This window comes from Acomys russatus, chromosome 13 (genome assembly GCF_903995435.1).
Source record: "Acomys russatus chromosome 13, mAcoRus1.1, whole genome shotgun sequence".
Taxonomy (NCBI): Eukaryota; Metazoa; Chordata; class Mammalia; order Rodentia; family Muridae; genus Acomys; species Acomys russatus.
The window spans coordinates 41,696,333-41,710,601 of record NC_067149.1 but is presented as its reverse complement, the minus strand read 5'-3'; the positions used below and the strand labels follow the sequence as shown (position 1 = coordinate 41,710,601).

The 14,269-nt window shown below is 48.3% G+C and overlaps 1 protein-coding gene across 1 annotated transcript in view; it reads right to left on the bottom strand.

Annotated features, from left to right (window-relative positions):
* Positions 1-5,611, bottom strand: part of Slc6a11 (solute carrier family 6 member 11) — a 115,545-nt gene extending 109,934 nt beyond the window's left edge. The window contains exons 1-3 of the mRNA XM_051155100.1: positions 5,371-5,611; positions 2,131-2,265; positions 1,869-2,009 (exon numbers count right to left, since the gene is read on the bottom strand). Coding sequence (XP_051011057.1) covers positions 1,869-2,009; positions 2,131-2,265; positions 5,371-5,611 — 517 coding nt within the window. The remainder of the gene's footprint in view (positions 1-1,868; positions 2,010-2,130; positions 2,266-5,370) is intronic.
* Between the last annotated feature and the right edge of the window lie 8,658 nt (positions 5,612-14,269).

The window sequence follows — 14,269 nt, the reverse complement described above, 5'->3', positions numbered from 1 at the left end:
AAACTGGGGAACTGGCCCAATGCAAAGCAATGTCACACCCTCCCCGGATGTGCTGAATAATTCCATTTGGTGATAATAAGCTGCTTTCCCAGTAGAAAAGCAAACCCGACAGTGCAGAGGCAGGGTCTGTGGAACTAGGCTGTATATTCCTCCATTATTTCCCCAGCTCGCCCTTCTGCAAGACCTTCCACCTCACAGCGTGCCTCAGCCTCAGCTCATACCAACATGTCCTTCCTATCTTCCTCTCTCCCTCCCTTCCTAACTTCCTCCCTTCCTTCCTCCCTTCCTTCCTTCCTTTTCTTTCTCAATGCTGGGGATGGAACCCAGAGCCCTGTGATGCTGGTCAATTTTTGAGCCACTGAGCCACATGTCTTGCCCACACATGATCTAAAAATTAAGTCTTGAGAAATTATAAACACAGATTCAAGCAACTGAATCTCTTGAGGGCCCTCAACAGCAGTGGCTGAGGTGGGGAATCAGGGCATGTGCAGGTTAGTAGTTTCCTTAACACACTAATTATCAGGAATCCAAGAATGCATCCCTGAACTTTGGTTTGATAAACATCTCCATGAGGTCCCTTGCCAAAGGGACCTGGGCCTGAAGAGAGTTGACATCAGCTACCACAGAAGTGACTGGAACCCAGGTAAACCATAGTCACAGAGGTCTAGAAAATAGACTGTAGTGCTTTCTTAGACCTAATCCTTACTGCTGCTTTTCTTGGTGACCTGTACAATATGTAGGCCACACTGTATCTCAGTTTTCAGGGTGATAGGTCTCCCTCAGACATAATCTAAGCATAAATGTTAACATAGATGGATAGGTATGTGTGCCAATTCTAATCTAAAGGCAGCAGCACTGAGAAGGGCTCTGAGGCCAAGACTTGTCTCAGAAAGAATGAGTGCGATAATCCATTAGTGATGTCTGCATTAGCATAGCAATCTCAGAAAGGGGTTGGATAGGTACTCTCCTCCTTTAGATTGCCAAAGAAGTCCTGATAGGATGACAGATTAAAAGCAAACCATGAATCTAAGCCAAAGGTGACCTTTAAGACTCCCCACTGTGTGTGTGTGTGTGGGGGGGGTTGCTGCCTTCAGCTGTTTAGCTTGTTTGAACAAATAAAGCAAGCCAAGTAACTTGGGTGTGGTGGTGGCAACTGATCCATAGGAATCAGCTGTTTCCCAGTCATGTTTGTGGCTGCTGTTATCAAGTAGGGAAGTTGCCAGAGATTTAATTTTTGAAAAGAAGTTAGAGGGCTGAAAAGTTGGCTCAGCAGTTAGGAACACTGGCTGCTCTTCCAGAGCACCTGGGTTTGAGTCCCAGCACCTACATGGTGATTCATAACCATTTGTGATCCCAGTCTCAGGGGATCTGACATCCTCTATGGCCTCCATAGGCACTGCATGAATATAGTCATATACATGCAAGCAGACGACACTCATACACATAAAATAAAAATAACTAAATCTTTTAAAAGAAGCTGGAAATCGGGCTTTCCACACGATGTCTCCTGACTTTCAAATTCTGGCGACCAAAGGCGTTTTCTAGTTTGTGTTAATTACTATAAGTACGCTCATCTTAATGGCCCTCAATTTAGTCTAACTCCTGAATCTTATGGAAAAAGATGGACCACTCAGAGGGGAAGGGCTAGGGAGGACTCCTGATCCTCAAGTTGAAGGCTAGAGCTTGGTCACACTCTAACGCTGTCCCCAGGGCTCAGCTTCACCTGGAACTGCTGAATATACTCTGGCCAGGTGACCACTGTTCCAGAGGCCACTCCCAGGAAACAGAAGTATGACAAGAGCTCAGGGTGTACCACCAACCCCAGTTCCCTCCACAGGACCAGGAAAGAGCCAGCCTAGAGACCATACCTGTGTTCCACTCGTGCCCACAGGTGGCCCAGGGGAGCTCGGTGGTGAAGCAATTGCTTAGGTAGAAGATGGCCCACGCCAGGATGATGATGTAGTAAACATTGAGGTGCGCCTCAATCACCTGTGTTGCATAGCCAATGCCTGTGAGGACCAACGGGAAAGAGAAGATGGCATCTTTGTCCTTTAAAATAGCCTTCAGTGGCTCCTGGCAACTTGGTGTCAATGAGGCAAATTTTTCTTTGCTCAGGAAATCAACACATACCTTCAAATAAAGGGCAGACTCTCCTCCAGCACGTGATGCCACCTTCACTTGTGAACTGCCCCAGAGCCGTTTCCAGGAAGAAGACAGGAATCCCACAGCAGATGAAGAACACCACGTAAGGAATCAGAAATGCCCCTGTGGGGATGTAGAGGGATGCTATGGGAACCGCCCTGCTGTTTCTCCATCAGTACCAGCCCTCTTCAGTGAGCATCTACCACAGCACAGCACGAGGTCCTCTTCCAGCTGGAATTCCTGTTTGGCTGGGAGGGCCGGAGCCAGAAAACATGGAAGCAGCTTTCGTGCCCTCTGCCACCTTTTACCTTAAGAGACTCTCCATCACATCTCTGAACCTTAACTTCCCCAGGTGTAAAATGGACTTTAATAATCAATATCTGCCACTGATAACTTCCAAGGATGGCTATATGATGAAAATGGGGATGTTCAAAATATGTTCTGTTGATCAATTCTTTATTTTTTATATGTGTGATTTGCTTTCTGTTAGTGTGTGTATATACATTTGTGCACATGTATGTGGAGGCCAACGGACAATGCCAAGTGTCTTCCTCTATAATCTTGACCCTGTTTATGATACAGGGATGCTCACTGAAGCCAGGGCTTACTGATTCAGCTAGACTGCCTGGCCCCTGAGCTCCAGGCATCCTCCCATCCCCACTTCCCCAGAGCTAGAATGACAGGCGTGCACTACCACACTTTTTATGTGGGTGCTGAAAAATCTTCATGCATGAAGACAAAGTGCTTTACCAGCTGAGCCAGCTCTCCAGCCCCCCATTCTATTCCCAGCATGGATTACACCCATTCACACCCTATGTGTTGTTCCCACCTTAGTTCTAATCTCAAGAGGGTGAGAGAAGGAGACTACCCCCCTCTTTATTTTCTTGTAGAATCCCCCCTAAAAAGATTTCCTTCATAAAGAAAACCAACAACAACAAATCTTTTCAGGGAATCATACAGTGAGAAGCACCAGGCTCCGAAGGGTTAAACACCCCTGCACATGTGATCAAGCTATGGAGCATAAGACCCCCTACCCCCAAGCTGCTTTAGGGTAAGGACCACCCTAAACACTATATCCATGGCTCGCGTCTTTCTGCAAAATAAATGAAATAAACGAAGTGAGCATGGGTTCCTGGGCACAGCTGGGACACCCCCACTAAATCCCTTATTTTCTTTCTCCTGTTTAGTAACAATGAATGGCAGCACAGCATTCTTCATCCGATGTTACAAATGGAGGCTTTACCTGAAATTGCTTTTGCTAAATGAAGCCTCTGTAACCACTGGATTACTAGCAACAATCTTGATTAATCCTGATAGTGTGGCCCTGTCTACCAGGCTTTGAACGGGTCTTAACCTTTTCTGGACAAGGGACTAATGCAAGATTTTGCCCCATGAACGAGATATTTTCAGTTACTGTAGACACAATTATATCTAAAGGAAGCCACAGGCCTGCTAGTTTGAAAACAGGACTTGTGTGTGACAGGGGAAGGAAATGGCCTCTGAGGCCTGAATTCAAATTCCTTTTATTAAAAAGCTGAAGTGGTTCCCTTAAGAGCCTGTAGTTCACCTGTATGAGCCTTCAAGAACCCAATAGATGACACTGGGTAAGAGCCAGCTGGCCTGTGTACTCACAAAGCTAGTACTGTAATTCTTAAAATAACCAACACAACCAAACCAGGGTGTCTGCACGGATGAAGGCTTTTTGGCAAATCAAAGAGAAAAGAGAACAAAACCAACAGTGAGTCATGTTTCTACTTTACTCACTACAACCTTAACAACAATTTGTAGCAGAATTTGTGGCTAACACAATTATCTCCACTTTCTTCTTTAGGCCTAACATTTCCTAGATGAATAAAGACATTAAAATAGTTTCTGCCCCCCAAACTGTCCTAAAGGGCTCCTACAACTATCCCTAAGTGCACACGGTGTCTTCCAGAGGCTCAGTCTGCACAGTGAAGCAGGCCCTGCCTGAGAGCACAGGGCACATTTTGGGTCTCCAAGTCCCGGCTGGCTGTCTCCTCTTGCCAAGCCACGAACACCACTGGCCACTTCATTACCAGTGCAGGGCAGGCCCAGAGCAGCCTGTGCCTTCAGGGTGAATGTCCCCAAAGAAAGATCCTGAGCTAGGCAGTGCAGTTCGCAGGGCCCGTGCCAGCCAACTTCTTTGCCACCTTTTTAGAGTTGGAAGATCTTCTTGAAGATCAGGGGTACCACAAAGAAGAGAGGAAATGCCAAGATAGGCCTTTTCGGGGAGGAACTGTGTCACCACAGCTTTTAATGGGATTCCTTCCTTCTCTGCTGTCCTACTGAGACATTGGGGTGGGGGTGGGGTGTGGGGACTGGATCTGGATCCTGCTCTGGGCTGGGAGAGCTGAGGCCCGTAGTTTTCATTCTTCCCAATGGCACTCTGAGATGCTGTCTCTGGAAGGGATTCTGGTCTTCTTCCTCGATATCTAAGCATCTCTTTCTCTCACACACACCAAATCAGCGTGGTTGCAGTTGTTGTGGGTGAGTCTGAGCCCAGTAAAAGAAACTGCTTGCTGCCAGTTTTTCCTCCAGAGAGGCCTAAAATACTTTCCCTAGAAAGGGCCTGAAGAGCACATTTTAAAGACTACAGAGGAGAGCACGCAGCAAAGCCTGTCCAAAAGTTCTCCGCGGAGGAGGGGGGGGGGTCAGTTCAAACCTGCACAAAAAAATGAGGCCTTTGGTGACAGAATCCCACTCTCAGCAGTAGTAGTAAAACAGAGACTTTCTTGGACCCCTAACCTCATGATCTTTGAGATTCGTAAAAACACTGCTTTCCAAGGCGTCTGTGAAGAAAAAAAAAAAATTACCAAAACACAGCTAACACTGGGTGCTCCTGCTCCTGGCACTCCAGTGGCCTCTCCAAAAGACTGCTCAGATCAGTCTTTTCCAGTGAGTACAGCTGAGCCTCCGGGTTTCTGCCTAAAAATGCCAAGAGAGTTGCCTGAAAGCAGAGCTTCTGGGCCAGGTCTGTCTCTCACGCAGGTGACAGACGCTGCTCTGGGCCCGTGGCAGGTGGCAGGTGGTGGCGCGCTCAGGTGCGAAGCGGCTTCGTGCACGCAGGCGCAGAGGAACAGGTGGGCCCCGCTCAGTCCCTCAGCTCCCAGGGATTGGGAGGAGGGATCAGGGTCCTGCACAAGAGGTGTCTCCCCTCACCCCCGCCGAGGTGTCGCCCTGCGTCCCCGCCATCCCCACCGCGCTCACCTCCGCCGTTCTTGTAGCACAGGTAGGGAAAGCGCCACACGTTGCCAAGCCCAATGATCTCGCCTGCTACGCTCAGCACGAACTCCACCTTGTTGTTCCAGTGACCGCGTTCGTGGACCGCCTTGTCGCGCGCCTCGCGCATCCCCGCCGTGCCCCCGCCGCCGCCGCCCAGCGCCTCGGACCCCCGCGCCTCCTCAGCCGCCTTCCCGTTGCCCAGGGGCAGCGCCTGCTCCGCAGTCATGGCCGCCCTGCCGCCTCGTGCGCCGGCCCCGGCTCTGCGCCGCCGCCCCGGGCGCCCGGGCTTTTGAGAGGCTGGAGCGGCGGGCGGGGGAGCCGGGGGTGGAGCCGAGGGAGCCGCCGGGCCAGGCCGCACGGGACAGGGGATGCGGTGCACAGGCCACTTGCAGGGATAGAGGTGCTGCAAGTCCAGTGACTTCACCTTATGCACCCAGCACCTCTCTCAGTACCTTGACCTTGTGCTCCCAGCACTCTGCACACACTCAGCCCCTGACCTTGCAGGAATCTGCTTTACTGAGGGCACAGGGTTTGCTCTTCCACCCCACTCAAGTTCTGCCCCTCTCGGTGGCTTTCAAAGCCTGGGCCTCGGTTTTCCTATCTCTACTCAGAGGGCAGCTCTAACTTACAAAGAGCTAGCAGCTGTGTGGGTCTGGTTCCATTGCAGGGGCCTGGTGGGTTAGGGGTGTGGGCGTGAGATGGAAAGAGCGGTTGAAGCTCCCAGGTGATGCTGATAGCGCCAGGCTTTAACTCCCCCGCCCCCACCCACATTGGCATACCTGTACCCTGGAGGTCTCCTTCCACCCTTGGTCCCTGCTCTACACACAGGTGAGTCACAACAGTGTGGCACTGAGTACAGATATCCAGAGACAGGAGCAGACAGACAAATCTCAGTTGAATGACATGCCTCACCTATATGAGTTGTGCGACTTTGACCAGTGTTCTGGTATCTCTGTTTCTCAGTTTACTGGTCTGCAAAGGATGCTTTCGACATTGCCTTTTTACGCATATTTTGTTTTGGTGAAAGGTTAATGAAAGTTCCCCTAAAATTGTCAATGACCATTAACCGTTATTGTCACCGTGCAGTATGCAGACACACATGTGTACATCTTGTTCAATCTGTCCCTCCAATTGGTTGTACAGACAGCAGCTTATGTTAAGGACAGAGAACTTAGCATACATATTACACAATACGTACTTAGGAAATATTTGTAGATAGAAGGCCAGGCATATAGCACAGTAAAACAGTGCTTGCTTAGCATGTGCCAAACCATGAATTTCGCCCCCACAACCAAGCTGAACTACGGGTAAGTGGTTAGAATTGGAATTGCTCTGGTTTGGATGACGCTTGTGAGTTGACATCTGGTCCCTTGCCTGTGGTGTCCCTGATGGTGGAGCCTTTAAGAGGTGGGGCCTTAGAGGAAAGTCGTCAGGTTATTGTGGGACGTGTGTTTGCAGGTAATGTGGGAGTCCACCACCCTCAAGTTTGTCTCTCCTGCCATCCCAAGGCAAACCTTTGCTGCTCCTACGACACAGTTCAGCACAAGTCCAAAGTGCAGGGGCCTCTAGAAGCCAGTGTCCAATCCATCTTGTAAACTGGCTTTATGAGCTTTTTGTAACAGCACTGAGAAGCTGACTGACTGACAGGAGGAGAAAGGAGAGGTTGTTACCACGGGGTCTGCTGCGCTTCTTGCACAGCCCACAGAGCAGACTCCTTCTGTTATCCCGGGTCCCTCTGGTCCCAGGGTTCCAGAGTACCCTGCCCTGTGGCCCTTAGACACAACCTAAATGCCCTTCTTCCTGGTTCCCAGCATTTCTTGAGAGAATAAGCGGGGTGCTGGGTTACCCTCTGAGGACCAGGCTGCAAATCCACAGCCTGGATTTTCCTGGCCCTTAGGCTCATCCATCCACAGGCCCCCCACCCCCCACCCAGTCCCAGTTGCTTGTCTTGGTCTGCTCTTTCCCAGGCCTTGAGCCACCCAACTAAATGCTGGTGGTTCCCTATCCCTCTGTCCAGATGCTAGAAAGCTAAGTTATGGCAGGTTGCTCAGGGGAAGGGCTAGCTTCACACCGATCTCTGCTGGCTGTAATTTTTGTCAACTGGGTACAAGTCAGACTCATTTGGGAAAGAGGGAGCTTCCGTGGAGACGATATCTGCAGCAGAACGCCCTGTGGGCAAGCCTGTGGTATGTTTTCTTCATTTATGATTGATGTGGGAAGATCCAGCCCACTATTGGGCAGTGTCACCCCTGGGCTGATGGTCCTGAGTTGGATGAGAAAGCAGGCTGAGCAAGCCATACGGAGCAAGCCAGTGAGCGCTGTGGCTTCGCTGTGGCTTCTGATTCAGTTCCTGCCTCCAGATTCCTGCCCTGTGTCCCTCCCTGGCTTCTCTCAGTGAAGGGCTGTGAGCTGTAAGAAGAATGCCCCCTTTCCTCCCCAAGTTGCACTTAGTTGTGGTGTTTATCATCGCAAAGGAGCCAAAACGAAGACAAAAGTTCTGTGCCTTTGAATTGTCACCTCATTGCTTCAGGTTCTGTCCATCAAATGAGTTTGTGTTACTCATCACCCCAGGATGACCTGAGGATGACAGGCCTTGGTTTGTTTCTGAGACATGTAATGTGGGAAGGAAGAGGAAGAAGAGGAGGAAGAGGACAGCAGCCACAATGTCTTTCTCTTGCTGAAAGCCTTCGATGGCTCTTTTTCCCCCTACCAGAAAAAAACTAAACTGTTGACCTTGACATCAAGTTCTTTTGCCTTCTGATCCCTTCTAAATCAAAGCTAATTTTCCTCACATGCTAAGACCAATATTTTCTTTTTTTCCCTGGTAATCACTAGTACTTTATAGAAAGCAACAATCAAGGCAGACATTCAAGTCAAGAGCCCTTGCACCCAGCAGCACATGGTTACTAGGACTCAATCTGTTCTCTGAACAACAGCATCAAAGGTTAGAGATTTATTCCTGAGTCTTCATGATAGAGGCTGAGCTTGTTACCCTAGAGGCCTAGGGAAAGCACCTTAAAGGCTAAAGAATTAAGACTCTTCACTTCCTGTGGAGGGCTAGCTCCAGGGACTGACTCTCTGAGACAGTCCTTTTCTCCTCACTGTCACAAAATATCTGACCAAAGCAATTTATTTGGGCTCAGATTTTGAAAATAGAATCCTCCATGGTGGGGACATCATGATGGCAACTGCTTACAGGGCAACGGAAGTCACCCCTCAGGACCCACAGACAGGAAGGCCCTCCCACCCTAGACTGGGAGGCCCAGAGGCTCATCTCCTAGATGCTTCTAGACCCTGTCAAGTTGGCCAGTGTGGCCCTGGTATGCATTTTCAGCAGTGGGTGACAAGAGAGTGAATCTGCATGGTAAAAACATCACTGTTAACACAGAGGGAAGAGAGGATGGGGTGGGGGGGGGCAATAATGGGCTATCTAAATTACTGGATTTAGTCAGATGGTTGGTAGCTTAATGTAGAGTGGGGAAGGCAACGGGGAGTGATAATGAAAGAGGCCCTTCCACAAGGGCTTGACCTAGGAGGAGGCACGAGGTAATGTCAGGTACCTCAGTGTTCATGTACCCCTGTATCCCATCTGGGCTACATGAATCCAGAATCCAGAATCCCTGGGTTGTGAACAGGAGTTAATTGTGTGCCCAGCTGTGAAATCAAGAGCTACAGAATCAGGATGAAAGAGACCTGGCAGCAGAGAATCTAAAACCAGGGTGACTTTCCTACACTCACTGGCAGGATAACCTGCATCAGGAGATGCAAACGTGGACTCTGGGGCTGTCATCAATGGCACAAGAGATCCCCTGAGACAACTTCTTATCCATGAGAGTCCAGATTGAATTTCCCAAGCAGTTTTCTGCAAGACACTGCTATGGTAGATTTGCATTACAAACCCCAGTTTCTCTCCCTTTCCTGTACCCATGGGATTTTCTAGATGACTTTGCAGAGGCCTCACAGCAGAAGGGTTCTACCATGGGCTTGCTTTGGCCCTGGCTCCAAGCTTCACTGCCTTCTGTTTCTGTCAGTGCTGTGAGACCTAGCTTCTTCTGTCAGACAACTCAGGAGGAAAACAAGTTCCTTCTCAGTCCAGAAGGAACCATGTGTGCTTACACACACACACTCACACACACACTCACACACACACACACACACACACACACACGCTGGCCAGCTCTAGAAAGCATGCACTCACAGAAAAGGGTACACAGACTTGGAATTTAAACACCATGCATCCAGACAAAGAGTCCATATGGGGGTTCTTCCAAGTATGGGGTTCCATCCAGGATGCAATGGCAGAACTCTGGGTACCTCATCTAGCTGAGATGTCCCTGACAAACCCAGACCTAAGAGAGGGCCCATCCTACTAGCACCCCAAGCCTACAATCAAGCCCAGCTCAGATCCCTACCAGCAGCCACCCAATCTACTACCTTCCAGTTGCATTACTTACAACTCTAGAATAGTCAATGAGCTGCTCTGAGCCAGCAAGTATTAGCTTAGCCATGAACTTCTCAGATGCCCCCCTTTGTCCATAAAATAACAAGTCATTATTGTAAGCCTAGTTCAACTTCTTCATGTATCATAAAGTACTTGGTGCACTCTCAGAACTCAGGGCACCTTTCAGTGCTCTGGAGACTTTGTACATCACATTGTGGGAGTAACCCAGCTGGGCAACTAGGGAAACATTTGTTGCTTTGATGCTGTCTGTTCTGGCACAGTGAGGCATCCTTACAACTGGACCAGAATAAAGATGGAAGGATGGGCAGGCTTTCCTGGTAATGCCTTCTTCCCCTGCCCCTTGGTAATCTAATTTTTATTACACATGCTTGCCTGATATGCTAAAAAAAAAATGACCTGGATTTCCAATGATTAGATGAATGGCTAGGTGTGGGTGATGATTCTGTTTTTGTACCATAGTGAGTTGAGTTGGTGGCCCTGCCTCCTCTTCACCTCACCCTACTCTTGCTCTCCATCCTTGCGCTTGCTGTGGCCCCATGGCAGGCACACTTCTCTGACCCTTTTTTTTGGGGGGGGGGCTTTAGTCAACTTGAGTTCCAGAAGGAGGTCACGGAGCAGACACACCTGAGCCAACCCTCAAGCTCAAAGCTGTCCAAGCCAACTGAGTTACAAGATGATGGACTGTGCTCACTGTCATGTACCAGTGTCACACAGCAAAAGATGGCTAATGCATAGCAGGCTGTACATGGCGTCACATATGCCTCTGCGCTGTTGCACACCCTCCACTAAGGGCTCATCAGCATGGCGATATTTTCTATGGGCGAAGACGCTGTGACTCAGAGAGGTCAAATGACATTCTCAAATCACTCGACTCACCTCTCTGACCCGTGCTTTAAATATGAAGTCTGGCCTCAGCGATAGTCTCGGGAGAGACTCTAGCCATGTAAGCTCGTTACTACAAATGGAAATGGTTGGGTGCAAAAGAGGTTGTTCATGTCTTCCTCATCTGAGGGGAGCAAACCTGTTCACATTACTCAGAGTTCAGCCATTGCGTCCTGGATGGAACCTCATACTTGGAGGAACCCCCATATGGACTCTTTGTCTGGATGCATGGTGTTTAAATTCCAAGTCTGATACCCTTGTCTGTGAGTGCAAGCTTTCTAGAGCTGGCCAGCGTGTGTGTGTGTGTGTGTGTGTGTGTGTGTGTGTGTGTGTGTGTGTGTGTGTGTGTGTGTAAGCACACATGGTTCCTTCTGGACTGAGAAGTTTCCAGTTTGCACCTGTGCTCTTCAGTGAGTAGCACATTGGGAACATTTGTGTTTACCTCAAGTAAGTCTTCTGAGGACATAGCATCCGTCACCACGCATGTACTGTCCCTCTGCAGTGCCCCCTGAAGTTACACAACAGGACGACTCTGGGCCCCTTCGGACAGGTCACATGTGACCCCAGGGCTTGGTTCATAAAATGCCATGTTCGCTCTTGTCAAATTTGTTCATTTACTTCCTGCTGATGACGTGTCCTGTGGCCCCAGATACACAGTGCCTTGTAGCTATGCTCCATTCAGTGTCTGAACCACAGGCAGCTCTGAAATCAACACATAGTACTTTTCAAGCCTCAAATAAAGTTTAACTTATAAAGTAGGACCAGGAAGAGATGAACAATAATAAAATAACAAAAATCAAATAATAAAATCAAATAAAAAGTATTTAAAACTTAGAATTTAAAAGCCCAGGCATGGTAGTGCACTCCTTTAATCCTAGAACTAAGGAGGCAGAGGCAGATGGGTCTCTGTGAGCTCAAGGCCACAGCCTAGTTTACACAGTGAGCCCTATCTCAATAAATACATAGATAAAATTTAGAACTTATTTCTGGGATTTTTCCATTTAATATCATCAGAGGTAACTGAAATAGTGGAAAGTAACTGGACAGATAGCAGAGGCCCTGGATACCCAGGTGCTCAAGTATTTCTTAGAGGGCAATGTGGATCAAGAAGGGAATGACAGTTCAGTGTCACGTGGCCTCAAGCTGTCATTCTCTGGTTTGCAATGAGAGGCAGTAAACTCAGATGCGAGCCCTCTGTTGGGCTCACCTGCGCCATATTACAAGGGAATTGGGCACACAAGTCATGGGTGGGCAAGCATTTCACCATTGCAGTCCTTCATAGGAAGCTCTTCCCAAGGGCAAGGACCCATGTTTGATGGCCACAGCGCTGGCTCCCTCTAGGAATCTAAGTGGTGTTGCTGACTACCTGTGTAGTCCGGACCTCACTCCTGCCTCCCACCCCCACCCCACCTGCCCCACCATAGTCCCCCTCTGGTGCAGCTCTCTCCTGTCTTTGCTTCCCTATAAATCAGCAGTAGGTGATGCTGTTTGGCGAAGGTCAGATCTTCCCCAGACCTCTGTGGGATGCCACTGAGTAAAAAGTACAGCCAGAGGCTGGATCAACCCCGTGCAAAGTGCAAGATCTGGGGGCAGCATCCTCCTCAGCAGTGTAGCAGGTCTCACTGGAGCCATGGTTTTGCAGCCAGCTGCCTGAGGTTAAAAACACTTAATAATCCTCTGCCCTTGGCGCAGCTTATTCCTGGAGGCTAATTCCTCTGAGAGCACGAAAATGTTAACACTCCCTAGGGGCCCTTAGACTCATTGCTGATCTAGTGTTTTACAAATTTATCCTATCTGGCTCCTTGAATATATATTTTTTTAATATTCATGTACCAACTGTAGTCATGTCTAGTATTTTCTGCGTGAATTTTATGGCAGTTTTGCTGATCTGTATTCCACATGCTTTGCAGCCCGTCCATTTAAAGTGGATGACATAGATGGCCAACCATGAGCATAAGTGCTTCCCAAACACCCCAACTTCTGTTCCCCCCTCATAAAGGAACGGTGTCCTTTGAGCTGTCACTTCCCATGTGTCCGTCCAGCCCTAGACTATTCTCTCATCTGTCTTTGTGGTTTCACTTATTCTGAGCTTTTGCATGACTAGAGCTGTAAAGCATGCAGCCTTTCCCACCCATACCTTTCCCAGAACAGTCCTTTTGAGATTTGTCTGCTGCAGATTCAGTTATCCTTTCCTTGGCTGCATAATGCTCCACCAGATTTTATTTATTCATTGGTGGGAAGTTGAGTTCCCTGAAGGATGGGTCTGTTAGTTCATTCCCGCACAAATCCTTTTGCATGGACATCTGTTCTCACTTCTCTTGGGTATAGCCTTGGGAGAGAAGTGCTAGGTCATAGATAATTGCTTGTTTAGCATTTGGGGGGTACTGCTAGCCCTTTTTTTCCTGAAGCAGCTGAACTGTTGGACCTGTCCGCCAGCTGTGCATGGAGGTTCCATCTGCAGCACATCCTGGCCAACATTTGTTAGCATCTGTGATTAAGAAAAGAAAAGAAAAGATAACATCCTCATTGGCACAGAGTGGTTAACTGTGGCTTTGGTCTCCTTTCTCCTTCCTCGTTTTATAGGAACAATTTTTGAGGCAGAGCTCTGCTTTGTAGCTCATGCTGACCTAAAGCTTGCTATGTAGCCAGGCTGGCCTCAAACTTCACGATCTCCTGTATCTGTCTTGCAAGTACTGGGATTACAGATGTACACCACCTTGCCTAGTTCTTATTTATTTTGAAAGGAGACTTTGCCTTATAACATGAACGTCCACTTCAACACCACAGGGTAAACTGAGTCAGGGTGTAAACTGACAGCTGACTGGTCACCCAAAAGACTTTCTCCGAAGGCAACTTCCAGGCTGGAACTGATTGTTACAGACTGCAGTTTCCACTGATAGTGGCAAGCTGAGGGGCCAGAATTAAACTGCTGGCATCAGGCCAGTGCTTGTAGCTTTTTGGTGTGGGCTTACACTTATTATGGTAAGTGTGGGCTAGAGCTGTTGGCTCTAGTGTGGGCTTTCCACTGGTGGAAAAGAAAGAAGGTAAGAGAAAGAACACACACACACACACACACACACACACACACACACACACATTCACACCTGCATGGATGGAGCAAACTCCAAAGATTAAGTTCCAACCCAGCCTTACACACATACATATGCACATATATACATATATACATTTAGTGGATGGAACAAAATTCAAAGGGCAAGTTCCAACCCAACCTTATATATACACATATACACATCTTTGAAGAAAATGGAATAGATTCCAACCTCTGCAGCTACTGTAACATATACACATCTTTGTGGGTAGAAAAGACCCCAACCTTCCCAGCTACTATACTTATACACATTTGTACATATATACATTTAATGAATGGAACAAACTCTGAAGGGTGAGTTCCAACAAAATATATTATTTCTCCCATAGCTTATATATCCCAGCAAGGTCCATCAAGCAGTACAAAAATCACAATGTGGTTACATTCTATTTTTCTTTTAGTAAGTGATCATAAACAAACAATATGTTCTC